This window comes from Poromitra crassiceps (genome assembly GCF_964638095.1).
Source record: "Poromitra crassiceps genome assembly, chromosome: 7".
Taxonomy (NCBI): domain Eukaryota; kingdom Metazoa; phylum Chordata; class Actinopteri; order Beryciformes; family Melamphaidae; genus Poromitra; species Poromitra crassiceps.
This window is the reverse complement of record NC_139628.1, coordinates 46,285,124-46,302,692: the sequence shown is the minus strand read 5'-3', so window position 1 is coordinate 46,302,692 and position 17,569 is coordinate 46,285,124. Positions and strand designations below refer to the sequence as shown.

Genomic DNA, 17,569 nt, shown 5'->3' with positions numbered 1-17,569 from the left:
CCCTTCGTTTGATGGAGGTTGCAATTCCCAGTCTCACAGGAGACAGCTCAGTCATGGCCGCCATATTAAGCTATCAAATGATCCAGCGTCCCACAAACCTTATTCTGGTTTACTCTTACCCATTCGGAGATTTATTGAATCAATTTCCCTCCTCGCATAGAAACGCTGACAGTTCACCTCGGCAAGCGGAAACGTGTCCTAGATTTGTACGTATTATTAGCCGGACAGCTGCTCGCACTCCATCCTGCTATGAGAGCTGGTGTTTGGTACCATGGAGAGACGCGCTCTTTGGAGAGACGCGCTCTGTTCAGTGTAAGTCAAGTTTTAGATACAGTGCTCCATCACGCTGTGTTCCGGAGCTGGCGTCAAAACGTTCCAGAGCTTTGCTAAGAGGTGTCACAGTGTGAAACAGAGGTGCGAAAACTTGAGCGGCACCCAGTCGCTGATGAAAAATCTGTACTTTCTTCTGAAATAGGTAAAAATTATCATATTTTCTTTGCCTTTTGTGTAATTTATATAACTAGAAATAACAGCCTCCCTATTGTATGCCCCCGCAAACAAGTCAAGTTGCAGTCTACATCCATCTCTGTCCAGACTCATATGCACATACAGTAAACCTTGAAGCCCATCGTACAGTGGTGTGGCCATTCAGCCTTATGGCACGTTAGGCAATGTTTGGGGGTACGGCTAATCACTTTCAACATGGAAAATGGTCCTACCCCAAACCCACCCATATCCCCCCAGCCACTCGCCCTAATACACACCCCTTGAACCACGACTCTCTAGGACCTTCCTATCCCTAGCTATGGCCCCTTTTACCTAGTCCTGCCCCCTTCCTCGATGGAACGGGCGGTTGTGAGGTCACAGTGACCTTGAACTTTGACCACCAAAATCGAATTACTTCATCCTTGTGTCCCAGTGGACGGTTGAGACAAATTTGAAGAAATTCCATCAGGGCGTTCCTGAGATAGTACATTAATGAGCATCAGATGGACGGACGGACGGACGGAATTACAACCGGAAAACATGACGCCTCCGGCCACGGCTAACGCCGGTGGAGGCACACAAAGTATTTTAAATGAAAATACACTTTTAGCAAGTCAGGTCGCACCAGCAGCATTGTATTTTTTCAAAGTGAATGCATATACAAATATCAAAATGGCTGTTCCGCCCCCCCCAGTACAGTACGCCACATCTTCTGCCCGCACCACCGTTCAGTACATACAGTATCTAGCAAAACTAAACGAAGCGTACGACGACAGCTTCTCGCCATGTGTTCCCTCCATTCCCTGCCTCTCCCTGGATCACTGCATTTCTTCTCCATCTCGTCTCAGCTGGTTATTTTTAAACCAAAGCGCGGCTTGGAATAGGCCGCGGCCTGAAATGGAAATTTGGGATGAACACAATGGGAACTTGGCTCCGTCGCTGTCACCCCCAGAGGGAATAAGTGACTCACGTAACCTCAACAGAAATGCCGGCAGCCACACCAAAAGTCTCAGTCAATTACCCAGGAAAGAAGGACTGCGATGGGGAGGGGAGGGGAGGGGGGTATGACATGAGGGAAAGATGGGGACAAATGTGGACAAGAAATGCAAACACAACCGAAACACAGAACTCTGCTAAAAATCCAATATGTACATCTTTGATAGGTCTTTTCTTTAATTTTTTATGTTTTTGCATTATGCAATCGTCGTTCCCGCAGTGATGAAAAGCACATGGCCCTTGCTTACATGTTCCCATTATAAAGTAATAACTTCCACGCGGGGCTCGCAGGCCTGATCCAAATGAAGCAGAGGAGCCGCGGGGCCATTCATCAAACTGTTAAAGCCAAAAGGGGGCTTTTTCTCTCCCGCTAGCGAAAGAGCACATATCCCTCATATCCCTCTGTAAACACACAGCGCTGCTCTGCACAATGTGCCTAGAACCAGGCGGGTTCAAAGGTAGCACGGCCTGCAGCTATACGACACAAACAGCCCAGTGTATTTGTAACAGAATACTGTGCTCAACTGTGTGGATATCTGGAATGCCAACGGTCATCGTTTGTCCCTTGGAAATACAGAGCTTGATCAAAAAAGTTTCCGCAAGTACGCATCAGTGTTCCTTTGCTACCACTTGAGGGCAGCGTTTGGAGCCACAAGCAGAGGTTCTGCCACAATATGCTGGTAATTGCAGAGTCTTTTGATGCACTCGACCAGAGACTAATAATACATTCCAGAGAGCAAGAAAGATCATTTCCACCTTTGGTTCATTTACCACCATCCTATATCCTATAGCCTATAATTCCTGAGCGACCTGAACTAAATTGACCCCGCATGCTTTATCCCATCATCCACATCCCAGACGATTAGAACAACTCCCTTCCCTACCGAGCCAGACAGATATAAACATCACAAATCCCGTGTGGTCATGAAGCACCGACACGTATAGCAAAAAAACAAAAGGTCACGCCTGATATATTTCCACGATCAAAGAGGCCAGATTGCGTGTGTTTTCGTGCAAAATGAGGACCAGGCCCGAGGAGAGAAGGCACGGACGGGCCTTATATAGTCAGAACAAACTCATCCTTGGGCTCAGGTAGCCGACAACTGGGGTGCAGAGAGAGCTCTCCCGGGCTGCAGTGTTGACGTCTCTGATAAGCCCCACCAGAATTTGAAGAGCTGCTCGTGAAGATAAGGAGAAGAAAATGTCAAGAATGTTCCCCTCCGAGCTCTTTTCTCAGGGAGGGGAAGAAAACCTGGTGGAGAAGGCCTGCAAAATGTGTTCGGGTCAAGAATGAACGGGGGGGAAAGAACCCTGTTTAAGATCGCAGAGCAACGTCATACTTGTCAACTTGGTAGACCGTACTGCAGAAAAGGCTCTTCAAATGTGTCAGGTCAAGAAATAAAGAATGTTGTTTAAGTTTGCAAAATTGTGCAAGGTTGCAACTCATCTGGATGGACGCTTTATACATCTCAAGTTGGCGGATCATACTTGGAAATCCGGTAGAAAAACTGTGGAGAGGTATTAGTGCAAAGCACGCACGTGTGAGAAAGAAAGACAATGGAAGACAATGGAAGTTGTCAAAGGACAGCGAATAGAGAACGCAGGGACATAACCATACACATAATCCAAAAGAGAAACTGACCAGCTGACGAGCCAAGTGTCTCCGTGCTCCCCGTTCCCCTCCGACGACCCGGCCAGTCAGAATAGTCCGACGCTCTCAAGAGGTCAAAAGGTGAGGTTTTCCCGACTTCCACACCGATCCCGCTCTCGAGTTCCCACGTCTTTATTAGCTTGTTCGCGCCAGAGAATCCAGAGCCGTGGCATCGGCGCTGACTCCTCTCTACAGCAACGCTGATTCCTCTCCAGCAACGCCGTGTTTATTTACAGTAGGTTGGTGTTGGTGGGCGGCAGCCGCGACACGTGAGAAATCATCCCGGCCAGAGCCAAGTTGAAGACGGGCCGCGGGGAGGGAGGGAGGGGAGGGAGGGGAGGGCTGTCACACTGCCAGACTTGACACACTCAGTCTGGCACTTATGTAATGAGGACCATGCTGCTGCCAATGCAGGACACAAGTTGGAGAGGGGGGGAAAGGGCCGACTTGGAGAGTCTTGGACGGTGACTTTAAAGAGGCAGTTCACCCCCCAAATCAAAAATGCATATTTTCCCTGTTACCTGTTAGTGCTATTGATCCATCTAGATCGTTCTGGTGAGAGAGTTGCCGAGTTTGGGGGATATCGATCGGAGAGATGACTGCCTTCCCTCGAATACAATGGAACTGGATGGCACTCGGCCTGCGGTGCTCAAAGCTCCCAAAAAATACATTGGAAAAACTCAACAATGTCTCTTTCCAGAAATCATGACCCAGTTTACTCAAGATAATCCACATACCTTGTTGTGAGCATTTATTGTAAGAACTATATACTATACTTTTGACCAAACTACATCTGTTAGCTAGCTAGCTGCTGCTGCTAGTTAGCTGGTGTAGTTTGGTACGGCAGGTAAGAGGAAAAATATGTATTTTAGATTTTGGCGTTGAGGATCATTTCTGTATTTTTCAACCTGGACCCTATGTATTTCCCTCATGTACAACTAAGTAATGTGAACAGAAATCTTTGAAATTGATGCAGATAATTGACCAAGATCGCTCACCGGGCATAATCCAAGTCTCCACAAGCCCTGAGCTGCCAAGTTGACTTGAAAAGATGTAATTTACACCCTGTTTAACAGTAGCTGAAATATAGCCATATAGCTGGACATACCCTTTTTATTCTTCCTTTAGCACTTGGCTACAGTGCAGAAAATACCAAAATTCTCCTCTAACTGTGCATTTTAATTAATTAATTATTTAATTGATTAACCTTTATTTGTAGAGGGGAGCCTCACTGAGAGCAATGCTCTCTTTTTCAGGTGTGCCCTGTTCATATTACATACATCATATACAGTAGGCTACATACTTATACATTACTACACAACTCTGCATATCTTGGATTGTGGGAGGAAACCCACGCAAGGATGGGGAGAACATGCAAGCTCCACACAGAGGAGGTCGTGGTGGAGATTCGAACCCACAGCCTTCTTGCTGTGAGGCGACAGTCCCAACCACTGAGCCACCGTGCCGCCCCGCCGTTTTAAAGTGTAAATGACAGGTACTTTATCGTAAATACATGGGCTAAGTTGCTTTTTAAAATGTCTGCACTGCTTGTCTTTCAGAAGAGTGTAAAAGTTTCACGCCGAAATAACTACGCTCAAATTGTTCCATTATGCAGTCAATTATAGTAACATTTACAGTCAATGAATCCTGTCGGGTAGCCAGGATCAGTGTTGCCAGATCTCGCAAGAGAAACAAGCAACCAGGTATATGGAAACAAGCCCAAAATAAGCAACTCTGGACAGATCCTGCAACAGGACAAACAATCGAAAACATCTACATGACAACAATGGAGCAAACCTACATAAGCAACTACACGTTAGAACGTCCCCCCCCCCCGCCAAAAAAAGAGAGCAACCTGCAAGTACCAATATTTGTAAGTGACTTTACAGTACCAAAAAAAACAAGCCCAAATTCGCTTATAATAAGCAAACTTGGCAACTGTGAGTACGATCATAACTCATCAGAGAGCGCACGCACACACGCAAGCACACACACACACACACACACACACATGCCTGGTCGTAGCAATTGGAAAGTGAGACTCTCTCACGAACAGATGCGGTTGCGGTGTGTGTGTGCAGCCCAGCCCCGTCATCGCTCCAGGATCCCACTGTACTCACCCCATGGTGCTGGAAAGTCCTTCTGGCTCCCTCTGCGGAGAGACCTCTGCTGCTTCCACTACACACACACACACACACACACACGCACACACACACACACACACACACTGATGGAGTTTACAAGGGGGGTTTCCTTCTACCACAACTCCCGCTCGTTTTGACTCTTTTCTCTATCCTTTTCTTTAGTGTTAAACCACTGCCACCCTTTATATCCTTTTTTGGGACTAAGAGGGGAGAGGGAGAGGGAGAGAGCGAGAGAGAGAGAGAGAGAGAGAGGATGATAATTGCTCTCTATGTGCCCCCACCCTCCATCCAGTCATCCCTCTTTTACCCCTCCCTCCCTCCGTTCCTCTCCTCCTCTCTCTGTCTTGGAGACTGTGCAGGCCTGCTGGGAGGGCGTCTGGACTGGGACCGCTCTCTCTCTCTCTCTCTCTCTCTCTCTGTGTCTCTCGGTGTCACTTGCCCGCTCCATCTCTTTTCCCCTGACCTGAGAGGAAACAAGGTTTAGTTGTGTCTGGAATACAGTATACTGTCTATATAGGGAGAGATTCTGACTAATGCCACAACCTAAGAAAGTCTGATGTTGGAGGGAAACAGTCTGAAGCCAGCAGAACACGTCCTCGTACCAAAACGACAGTCGATTTCCAAAGACTCCCAAAACAACATGTATGAGAGAAACGCTGTGTGCAGGTAATACACCTCGCGTTGGACACGGTTAATTTGAAACACGTCCCGTCGGTTAGTTTGAAAAAACAGCTTGGTTATGTTTAGGCAACTTCACCAAAAAACAATGGTATTTTATTTTGCACATGACCTCACACATGTCCAAAAACTGTAAACAGTTTTGCAGTCAGTCATTTATTTTGACAGTTGAGAGTTGATTTGAGTCAAGTGTGGACCAGTGATGTCATTTGTGCATGAATGACATCACTGGTCCACAACTTTACTCAAATCAACTTTAAATAACTGTCAAACTAAATGAATGTTTGCAAAACTGTTTGCAGTTTTTGGACATGTGTGAGATAATTTCCACCATACATCTGCATTGTTTTTCGGTGAAGTTCTCCTTTAAATTGTGGACCAGTGATGTCATTCATGCACAAATGACATCACTGGTCCAACTCTCAATAACTTTCAAATTAAATGAATCCATGCAAAACTGCTTACAGCCTTCGGATATGTGTGAGATCATGTGCAAAATAAATCAGCATTGTTTTTCAGGTAATTTCTCCTTTAAGGTTATGGTTATGGTTTGGATTACGTGAAAAACGGAACACGTTGGGAGACAAAGCCGGTCCTCTCGTCCTCTCGGTTGAAAGACGAGGAAGTTACCAGTCCGCCAATCCCGCCCCTCCACGGCTCCACCCTTAAATCATTATGACCACCAGAGGTCGCCGCTACTTCCTGGTTACAACTCTCGACTCTGGCGTATGCAGTGTAATGCATTACACCAGCGTAAGAGGATGCATTCGTTAACATCGGTCGTTTTAACCACCTTGAAAAGCAACCAATGTTGTCGTTTTCCGTATGAGGACAGGCTGGTGTGTGTGTGTGTGTGTGTGTGTGTGGCCACCTGCTGTGGGTGGGAGGCTGCGTTGTATGTTTGTTCTCAGCAGATGAAAGCAGCTGGGGAAAAAAAATCTTTTTGATTCAAAGTTCAACCAAGGTCCAAACATCCAACACATTCAACTACAGACAGCCAGGTAACACCAATTTGCTTCATTGGGGATCAAAGAGCGAGTCTCTTTGACTGGTCTTCAAACACGGCATAACACGCATTCAACTGGTTCTGATACGAACGGTGTGATGTAGTGTTTGAAGCAAAACTGTCAGTTCTCAATAGATGCAGACTGCAAAGGTTTCATTCCAAAATGCTGTCCAGTATGTCCTTTTTAGTAAGAAATTAGATTAGCAATCTGCCCTTGCTAAAGGCAGATTGCAGCGTATTGTGCGCACAGCAGAGAAGCTGACAGGACAACAGCAACTGTCACTGAGTGAGCTGTATGATGCCAGGGTCAGGAAGCGGGCAGGGAGGATCGTCTCTGACCCCTCTCATCCTGGTAACTGTTTGTTTATAGTCTGGGCACCTTCCACCCCGCTTTTTGTCATGGGGCGTAAACCACGGAACCAGAATGAACACCGGAAGGCAGTGCGCCAAAAAACATCTGTGTTACTGTTAGCTTGATGTCTCTTCCCTCGATTAATTGTCTGATGCAAAGCTTCTGTATTGGCTTAAAAGATGTGAGATTGTGAATCCGCAATGTTTCTAAAAGAACTTCGGTACGTCCATCTTTTGTTTTGTTGTTTGCCGTTCTGATACTTGGGTCAAATTGTCAAGTTAACGTGAAAGTTGACGAGCTAGAAACGCTGCCATCCGGTCTAGGGCGGGCTCTAGGCCGGAACCAGTAGGGTGACAAAATCAATTGTGGGCGGGAGCCAGGCTCTTTCTCGCCGAGAAGAGCCTGGTGACGCAAGGTTAGTTTGTTTAGGAAACTTCCATCAGGAAGGCGATTCTGTGCCATCAAAACCAGAACCACACGCCACCTAAACAGCTTCTTCCCGAGGGCTGTCTCTCTCCTCAACAAGCCCACTCACATCTGAGGTGATGGCCACCCCCCCGGCTTTTCCAGTCACCCTTTAGAGCACTTTATCTTACTATTTCCATGCGTTTCTATAATTAAAGTTTTTATCTTAGTTTCTAGTGATTTTATTGTTTTTATGAATGCTTTTATGAGTGCATAGCTGCACTTTTTAGTCAAAACTAATGGATGTGGTAACCAACTACATGCTCCTTCATGTCCTGAATGTCTTGTATTCACTGTCGTATACGCATGTATGTTTATCTGTATCTTGTCGAGTGTGCTGATTCACCAGAATGAATTCCTGTGTGTCCTTGTGATGCATTTGTCAATAAAGTGTTTCTGATTCTGATTATCTCATGTTCATTTCTCTGTATTTCAAGAAATATACATAATTGCATCCTCAAAAATATGGGCCAGATTTATTTATGTTTGATTTGCTTTGTTACAGGAGGAGGATCAAGCGGTGGAGGAGGCTCCACTGCTGAAAGTAGGTTTGGTGTAAAGTTTCTCCTGTAAAGTGTGATTGGGATGAAAAGTAATAAACTGTATCTCAAGTTGGTGTAAATTTCAATTAATTTAATTTGTCTTACACGTTTACTTCATCTGAAAATATGTGTAGGGAAGTTGTAGCTTCCGCTTATTTTATGATGGATTATTTAGGTCGGAACTCGCCACAGGTGATCGATCAGAACCACGGAGATGTCTTTCAAGCTTTAATGAAGTATGATAGGCAGAAAGTAAGGGAGCAGGTTAGGTATTTGACAGTGAAACAGAGGATCGTGACTGAACATTGCTTCTTTATACTTGGGATGTATGACATCATCAGTGACAGTGACATCACAGGAGCAACTCTGACATCACCTATGACATCACAGGAGCAACTCTGACATCACCACAACAACTATGACATCACAGGTGCACCTGCAATGACGACACGCTGCAGTGACATCATCGTTGGGTCGCTGGCTTGAATGCGGCCCGTGGGTGTTCCCAGGCATGGTCTCATCAGTCGGTATGAGAGGGCCTTTTCTACAGTAAATATTATTTCGTGTTTTATAATCATCATCCCTCCATCTTTTCCTTTTCTTTTTTACGCTCCATATCAACAGGCTGGGCGTCAATCGGGTCATAAAAATAATTTTGTAACAAAGCTGGTTGCAAATGGGCAAAGCAGCCCTTTAATATTGCATAACTTTTCTGTATGTCACATGAAAATGAAACTTAAGAGCATTTAGGAGAAATGGTGTGACAAAGCTCCGCCCCTTTCTCTGACTCACCAGAGACAAACCAGGAAACATGTTGTCGTCATTCTTAACTCGTCGCTGAGAGGAGACACACACACACACACACCGAGAGACAGAGAATAAGATTTAACCCACAACTTCCACTGCGGGAGGACAGCTACAGCAGCAGGGAAGAATACTAGGCGTACTGTGAATACTGGAATACTATTGTAGTGAGTACTGTGAACACTGGAATACTGAAATATTCTCGGGAAGGAAGGACAGCACTTGAACCAGCTGTGAGCAGGTGAAAGCCATATACATAAAGCGCTGGACGGGTGGCAACTTTATTCAACTTTCCAAAAGTCCTGTTTAAAAAGGTCATTAACATTTTTGGCACATTGCAAGGCCTTCGTCAGAACACATGTCAGCATTTAAGTGGACGAACTATAACCTGATCAATTGAAGGCAGCTGAACCTAGTCAGCAGAGGCAAAGGTTCCTTCCTGGTTCTAGGTGCCCTGGGAAGTGGAGTAGATCGAGTCTGGTCTGGTAAGTTCTAAGCTTCACTCAGAACACAGAAAATGTATTCCAGATCAGAGGACGATTTCTCCTGTCCTGTCTGCTGTGACATCTTTAAAGATCCTGTTGTCCTGTCATGCGGCCACAGCTTCTGCAAAGCCTGTCTGCAGAGCTGGTGGACAGAGAAACGAATACACGAGTGTCCATTTTGTAAGAAAATGTCGTCAAAGGAGCCTCCACTTAACTTTGAGTTAAAGAAGCTGTGTGAGGCATTCTTAGTGGAGAGAGATCAGAGAGCTTCGGCGGGATCTGAGCTTCACTGCAGTCTGCACTCTGAGAAACTCAAGCTCTTCTGTCTGGACCATCAGCAGCCCGTGTGTGTCGTCTGTCGAGATTCAGAAAAACACACCGACCACAGGTTCAGACCCATCGATGAAGCTGCACGCCATCACAAGGAGGAACTCCAGAAATCACTGAAGCCCTTAAAGGAGAAACTGGTGCTCTTTAATGAAGTGAAAGGAAACTGTGATCAAACAGCAGAACACATTAAGGTCCAAGCCCGACACACAGAGAGGCAGATGAAGGAGGAGTTTAAGAAGCTTCACCAGTTTCTTCAAGAGGAAGAGGTGGTCAGGATCGCTGCACTGAGGGAGGAGGAGGAGCAAAAGAGCCAGACGATGAAGAAGAAGATTGAGGGTCTGAGCAGAGAGATATCAGCTCTTTCAGACACAATCAGAGCCATAGAGATTCAGCTGAGGGCTGAAGACGTCTCATTCCTGCAGAACTACAAGGCTACATTGGAAAGGGTCCAGCGCCCCCTACTGGAGGATCCACAGATGGTCTCGGGAGCTCTGATAGACGAGGCCAAACACTTGGGCAACCTGGGCTTCACAGTCTGGGACAAGATGAAGGAGATGGTCTCCTACACTCCTGTGGTTCTGGACCCAAACACTGCCTACCCACACCTCATCCTGTCTGAAGATCTGACCGGCGTGCGATGTGGAGAGACGCAGCAGCTTCCTGAAAACCCAGAGAGGTTTGCCTCCAACTACTCTGTCCTGGGCTCTGAGGGCTTTAAGTCAGGAACTCACAGCTGGGATGTTGAGGTTGGAGAAAGCACACACTGGTTCCTGGGTGTGGCAGCAGAGTCTGTCCAGAGGAAAGAAGACAGGCCGTCTCAATTATGGAGAATATGGTTCTATGATGGGAAATACGGAGCGGTCTCCCCATCAGATCCAGCCAGATCCACCATTATCCCTGTGAAGAAGAGGCTCCAAAGGATCAGAGTGCATCTGGACTGGAGCAGAGGAGAGCTGTCCTTCTCTGACCCTGATACCAACACACAAATACACACCTTCACACACACCTTCACTGAGAGCCTGTTTCCATACTTTAACACTCGGGATAAATTCTCTCTTAAGATTTCACCATTGAAGTTCTCTGTAACAGTGGTGATGTGAGTTTCAGTCTGATATGAGGCTTAGGGAACACCCTCAAATGCATGCCAGTTTGTACCCAGCCTGCAAAAGATAAAGAATGACAGAACAGATTTTTAAGACCTCCTTTTACTTGGACAGCATTTATACTTCCTTTTCATTTTTTCATAGACAGCTTAAGGGATTGTTGTGTAATAGACACTTAAGTGTTAATAAAGATTCAAAAAGACAAAGTGAAGACTACATCATTCTTTTTATATAGATTTTTCCTTTTCTCTGACACTGAGAAGATAAGCCTACTGACGCTTTTCAAGGGTTATTATTCTGCTTTCACCAGGGTGACCTGCAATCTAAACTTGGTTTGCTATAAATTAAACTCTAGAATAGATGACGGATAATAATAAATCTAGCAAAATAAAACTACTAACCTTCGTTCTTGGGGGAATTCAGAGATCTCTTTTCCAGTTTTTAGACCTATAAAAATTAGGGTTGGGTTAGTTAGTGACCTTAAGGAGGAGAGACTCTCATCATACCAAACCAAGGGCCTTAAGGACAAGTGAGGCTGATAAAGGGTATATGAGTGAGGCTATAGGCTATAATAGCAAGCCTCCACCAGTTAGCCTTAGAGTCCTGAAAGGCTAATTCACTGGTAATTAAGAGGAAGAAACTACATTGGGAACTGAAACTTTCTCTCCTGTTGCACTCATTAAGTCACTCACTCTGCATTACAAAAAATCAGTTCAATTCTCAAATGTAAAATGTAAATGACTGACGATAGCACTTTAATATTTTACTAGATGCCTTTGCATGTAAAACCAATAAAGAATGAAGTTACGGTAAGAGGGAAACGACGTGTTCAGATTTAGCCTACTGGCTGTTGTTTCAGCAGAGTTGTCATCTTCTGCTGATTCAGTGCGTCATCATCCTCGGCATCGTGCCACTGGTCATGCTGCAATCAGCAACACATGTTCTATCCTTTTTTTGATGGACTCTTGTAGAATGTATTAACTTATAAAACGGCTCTCTCAAATCAAGCAATCTGATTGGTTCACAGCCATTGTATAAATCCAGTAACCCGGTTATTGGTTGCCATGGCAACTCTCTCACTAAAAGCCTTTGGTTACCTAAAAAAAAACAAATGGCGGAGACAGCTGTCAGATCCTTGTGAATCGATCTTCGCTTATAACTTTACTAATACTTCGCAGAAAATTATGTTTTGTACAAGAATAGATGCGGGCTAATGTCTTCTTTGCAAAAAAAAAGGCTGTTAACCCCGCATTTAACCCCGTAACGTTAGTTGGTGTCGGGCTTTGCAGAAAGCACTCAGCTTCTCAGCAAGCGCTGAGAATGCAGCGCTGCGCTCGAGCTGCCTGTCGGGGTTTCCAGAAAGCTCTCAGCTTCTCAGCAAGCGCCAGGATTGGCCAATGTCAACTTCAGTCTCCAGAACGATCCAATCAAATCACCCGCACGTCTATCTTCTTGCTAGAGGTCCCGCCTTACAGTAGTGTTTCAACTGACTCTATCAGAATACCATGCCAGTCGGACTTATAGTATTATTATTATTATATTATTATACTTGGAAACCGTTTTATAAAAGCAATATAGCACTCGAGCTGCGTGGTGTTGTGGAATATATCCCGCTGATAAGCGTGGGATAACAGCTTATCAGCGGGATATATTCGCCACAACACACTTGCTCTCATGCTATATTGCTTAAATATACGTTGGCCAAGAGATGCACTCTCGCTGTGAGTAGGACAGTAATCTCACCTGGATTTGTAGAAGATAATGGAGGTAGGCTAAGCAGTCATAATTTTTTGTCTGCTTTGTGTCCAATCCTCTTAGAAAAGAAGGGGTCATTTGAGCTATATTGGGATTGTAAAATTGTGTATTGGAATAGAATTGTGACTTTTAACTTTCAAACAATGACACGACATGACATGAGACTGACTGAAAACATTACCCTAAAATTATAATAATCACAGATTCACCCTACCGGTGTGTAAAACGCGGCTTCAAGTTATATTTTCACATGGTCCATGTTCAGTGCTTCAGCCTCCATGGTGGCCATGATGGAAGGAAAGCATGTGTGTGAATGAATTTAGCCAGGGCCCCGGGGTCACACCGCTACTCTCGTGAAGAGCGCCGATAGGATCTTTAACGACCACCGAGTCAGGACCTCGTTTTAACGCCTCATCCGAAGGACAGTGCTCACTCACAGGACAGAGTCCCTGTCTCTGCCCTGGGGCATTGGGTATATTATTCATGAGACCGGAGGGAAGAGCACCTCCTACTGGAGACCAGAGGGAAGAGCACCTCCTACTGGTCCTCCAACACCAAGACGATATAGTCTCATATCACAATATATATCTATATTGCTCAGCCGCATTGTGGCTTCTGGAAAATGTCTGAAGGTCTGGTTTCAAATCAAAGCAAACCCGGCGGCTCAAAGTCTACTCCGATGAACCATTAACCGTTTGTTGGGAAACCGTTCCAGGCTCCTCCCACTCTGATCTGTGCAGAGGACTGGCTGTGCGTCAGCAGGCAGAGAACAAGAGTTCACTTCCTGTGTTGGGTTGATTTGATATTTTCTCACAAAAGCTCGTCTTGGCGTCATGGAGACGAAGACGCTGCTGCTCTCGGTCCTTCTCTGGGCCGCCGGACACGCCGGGGGCCGAGGTGAGGTGTGTGTTGGGGGGGGGGGGGGGTTGACTCATAAGGTTTAGATACACACAATGTTTTTTTTTCCAGCCAATACAGATAACTGATAATTACCTGCTTCTCATGGCCAATACCAATACGATAACCGATAATTTAACATTTTTCTATTTGAAAAAGAAGTTCATAACCTGTAGCTAGTTTATGCAAACCTGAGGGTAAGAAAGACTAAGGTGTAGTGAGCAAAGATGGATGTAGTATTCCATATAGGCCTCTGACCTAACCCAATCTGACAACACTGTTGTGAACACAAAACAAAGAACAGTTCAGACTCTTCAAATGTTTATTTCTTCTAGTGAAGTACATCAAACAACTTCACAAACATACTGTCCTTTGGCTTTTATAGAGCATTTTGCCTAAGAATTCAAGTTAAATGCTTTGACATCATATGTCAATACAGGTTATTCTTAATAAAGTGCATCACTCAATAGAAAAATAAGGCTAAGATTGGAATACTCCACGTCTTAATTCAACTACTGTTTACTCCGACTACTATGACCTTAGGCTATTTGGGTTAAGGTCATCAGAAAATGCTGTTTGCATGGCAGTTTCTTATTCAGAGTATTGTCTTAATTGGGTTTTGGAATATTGCAGTCCATGTAAACAGTCACTGTTGCAGCACGAGGCAGCGGAGCACGCTGCTTCTACTGACAACTGACTGGAGATACAGTCTGTGGGTCCAACAGCTACAGACAATACAGACTGTGGGTACAACAGCTACAGACAATACTGTCCGTTACAGACAATACTGTCTGTGGTCCAACAGCTACAGACAATACTGTGAGTCCACCAGCTACAGACAATACAGTCTGCGGGTCCACCAGCTACAGACAATACAGTCTGCGGGTCCACCAGCTACAGACAATACTGTCTGCGGGTCCACCAGCTACAGACAATACTGTCTGTGGGTCCAACAGCTACAGACAATACAGTCTGTGGGTCCAAGACCTACATGGAGGAAGAGAGGAGCTATAACTGACTAAATCATTGAACTGATCCTTTAAGAAACACGTGTTGTCTCAAACTAGATGTTGAAAGTGATAAATGCTCTTTTTTCTTCAACAGACCTGAGAGGGAAACAGTTCACCTTTCCTAGTCAACCTGCAGACAGGCCATATGTTGTTATTCAAACCAAAACCACCGAGATCTCCGCCATGACCAACTGCCTACGCTTCTACTCCCAGATGACGACCAGGGGTCAGGTGCTCTTGTCCTTGGTGACTGCCGACTCCCGATGGCTTCGCCTGATGAACTACATATCGTATACTGTATCACATAACACAAGGTTCAACGTTCATGCGGGTGGAAATGAGATCTCCTTCGATGGGTTTCAGGGAAACTTATTCGGGTGGAACTCGGTCTGCTGGACCTGGGACTCGCAGACTCGGCTGACCCAGCTGTGGCTGAACGGGCAACGCAGCAATCTTAAGTTTGTTGGATCTGAATCCCCGACGCCAGGCAACATGAGCATCATGGTGGGTGAGCAGCAGGAGCGCTTCAGAGATCCCTACAATAACTATAAGTATGGGTTTGAAGGAGATCTGACAGACCTCCACCTGTGGGACCACGTCATCTCTCCATGTGAGATCAGATCCTACATGGACAGAGGATCCTTCCGACCCGGGAACGTCCTAAACTGGAGGAACCTGACGTATCAAATCTCTGGGAACGTCTTCATCCTGGATGATGATAGGCTGGGCTGTGTTGTTTGGGGATGAAATTTTCAAATCGGTCAAGAGACCACAGCAAGTTCTTCTTAAATCAAATGAATAGAAGTCAAATGAAGGTTGAAGTTATTTTTGATTACCCCCCCCCCCCCAGCGTTTTTAAAAGTAAATCAACATTGACTACCAATTAAGGCATAATAAATATGTGAAAATCAAAAATCTTGATTTTGTCATGTGTAGCCACGTCTCGACAGTTTCCCCAGCAAATTTTTGTATTTCAGAAGAAAATCTGTGGGGCCTAATTTCCTTAATTATTTACTCATTAATGGGTCAAAGCCAACGTGGTTAATTTATCAAAAGCACAGTATAACACAAGGTCATTTTGAACAATGGAATTCTTAGGACAAGGCAAAGAACAAATGTATAGGCATAAGAAGAAAAAAAATTTAATTTCCCAATTCTTCATTAGGAAAGTGTTGCCACGGCTGCATCGGTTGCTGTGGTTCCTCAGCGTGAGGGAAGAAATTGTCAGGCCTTAACCCATTGATACCTGATGCAGCATTTGCGTGTATATCCCTCATTTGTGTGTGTATCCCTTTAAGACCGCGAACCACGAGACACGGTTTGCGGTCTTAAAGGGATACACACACAAATGCTGCATCAGGTATCAATGGGTTAAGAGCCAGAATGGGCTCCGTCCTCACAGATGTTATTTACTTGTGTTCTAGTAACAAGCAGCTGCGGCTCCTTCACCGGCTCCAATAAAGTTAGGAGAAGGATTTGAACAGGATATGAAACATTTGCCATCAAACAATCCAGAGCCGTTATAAAAAAGAACAGTTAAGCTCACCAGGGCTGCATTCCCAGTGTCTGACTCGCCAAAATGTAACATTAACATTTCCTCATAAAAGTCAGTTATTCGTTTCATTTTCAAGCTGTTTAAGCCCTTATAGTCAAATAAGAACCGTCTTGTAGCAACTGATATATTAGCTGGCCAAAATGTAATACAATTAATCATATTTTAAATTAATAAAATAAAAAAATTATAAGCTCTTTAAATATTTTTCCATTAATGCCTACCCCACACTACAGGATAATTTGCAAGATTATGGCCAAGATTCCCCCCCTCCCGATTTTCTCGGGGATGCTCCCGATTTGAGGCGCGTCGGGCAGATAATCTTCCCAAATGATCCTGTAGTGTGTGGGCTCTCGAAGATTTTTATAATCTTCAAGGATTTGAAAATCCTGTAGTGTTGGGTAGGCATAAGAGTAACATGGAAAAAACATCCAATATCACAATTACAGTTTCTGATCATTTATTGAAATGCTGGGAATTCAGATGATGGCAAAACATGACTCATGTAACTCAGTGCACAACACATAATTAAAGTTGTGCTGAAATGAAAAGTGACTATTTTAGATCACATTCCTGGTCATAGAGTGCACATATTTAACAATGCCAATATATATATTTCTTTGGATTTTTATATAAAAATTCAACCATGTTTTCTTCATGTAAAACAAAATCTGCAGTGTGCTTACCTATATGTTTTATCTTGTTGAGTGGAGTTTATTTGATTCTCGCTCACAGTATTCACTGAATAAAAGCAGAATTTACACACAGAACTGTTAAGATCTAGCTAAAAACAAGAAAATAGATCATAAAAATAGATTACCGGTACATATCACAGGTCACATTTTCAGGACATAGAAACACAATAATACATCAAACACAGACATAAGAGTCTCACAGCAGTGGGCAGGGTTGCTGTTCTCAGGCGGTTTGCCCTGGCCGAGAAGGTTGTGAGCTGTCTGCCACTCCGCAGTGTCCTGCCAGTGCAGCTGGCTCTGTCCTGTGGGAGCAGGTCGTGCAGTGGGTGATGTGTGTTCATCATGTCCTTGACCAGTTTTATTGCTGCCTCTTCTCTCCTGCTTTGTAGGGATGGGAGTTGATGCTGAATCAGATTGCCTCTGGAGATGATTTTGATGGCTCTCCTTTGCACTCTCTCCAGTTGTGCGGTCTGTTTTTTGTTGCATCCCACTAGGAGGACTCCTCCATATTCCAGACAAGGCCTGACCAGGGTGGTATAGATGGTCACCACAGATCTTCGCAGGGTAGGCCTTGCCTGGCTAGCAGTCAGGAAGTGTAACCTTTTTGAAGCTTTCTTC

At 44.8% G+C, this 17,569-nt stretch overlaps 2 protein-coding genes across 2 annotated transcripts; both read left to right on the top strand.

The window, feature by feature from the left end:
* The first annotated feature begins 9,180 nt into the window (after positions 1 to 9,180).
* On the top strand, positions 9,181 to 11,203 carry LOC310779253 (E3 ubiquitin-protein ligase TRIM39-like). Its single transcript, XM_083639769.1, has one exon. The coding sequence runs from the start codon at positions 9,642 to 9,644 to the stop codon at positions 11,037 to 11,039; it is 1,398 nt and encodes a 465-aa protein (XP_083495895.1). The 5' UTR covers positions 9,181 to 9,641; the 3' UTR covers positions 11,040 to 11,203.
* A 2,427-nt stretch (positions 11,204 to 13,630) lies between these two features.
* Positions 13,631 to 15,578, top strand: LOC310779642 (C-reactive protein-like; the record flags this gene model as incomplete). Its single annotated transcript, XM_083640148.1, has 2 exons — positions 13,631 to 13,694; positions 14,799 to 15,578. The coding sequence occupies 2 exons, from the start codon at positions 13,631 to 13,633 to the stop codon at positions 15,449 to 15,451; spliced, it is 717 nt and encodes a 238-aa protein (XP_083496274.1). The 3' UTR covers positions 15,452 to 15,578.
* Positions 15,579 to 17,569: the final 1,991 nt, after the last annotated feature.

Bases quoted from the DNA above. Each gene is read 5' to 3' on its own strand.
- LOC310779253 (XM_083639769.1), top strand. From the start codon at position 9,642: ATGTATTCCAGATCAGAGGACGATTTCTCCTGTCCTGTCTGCTGTGAC.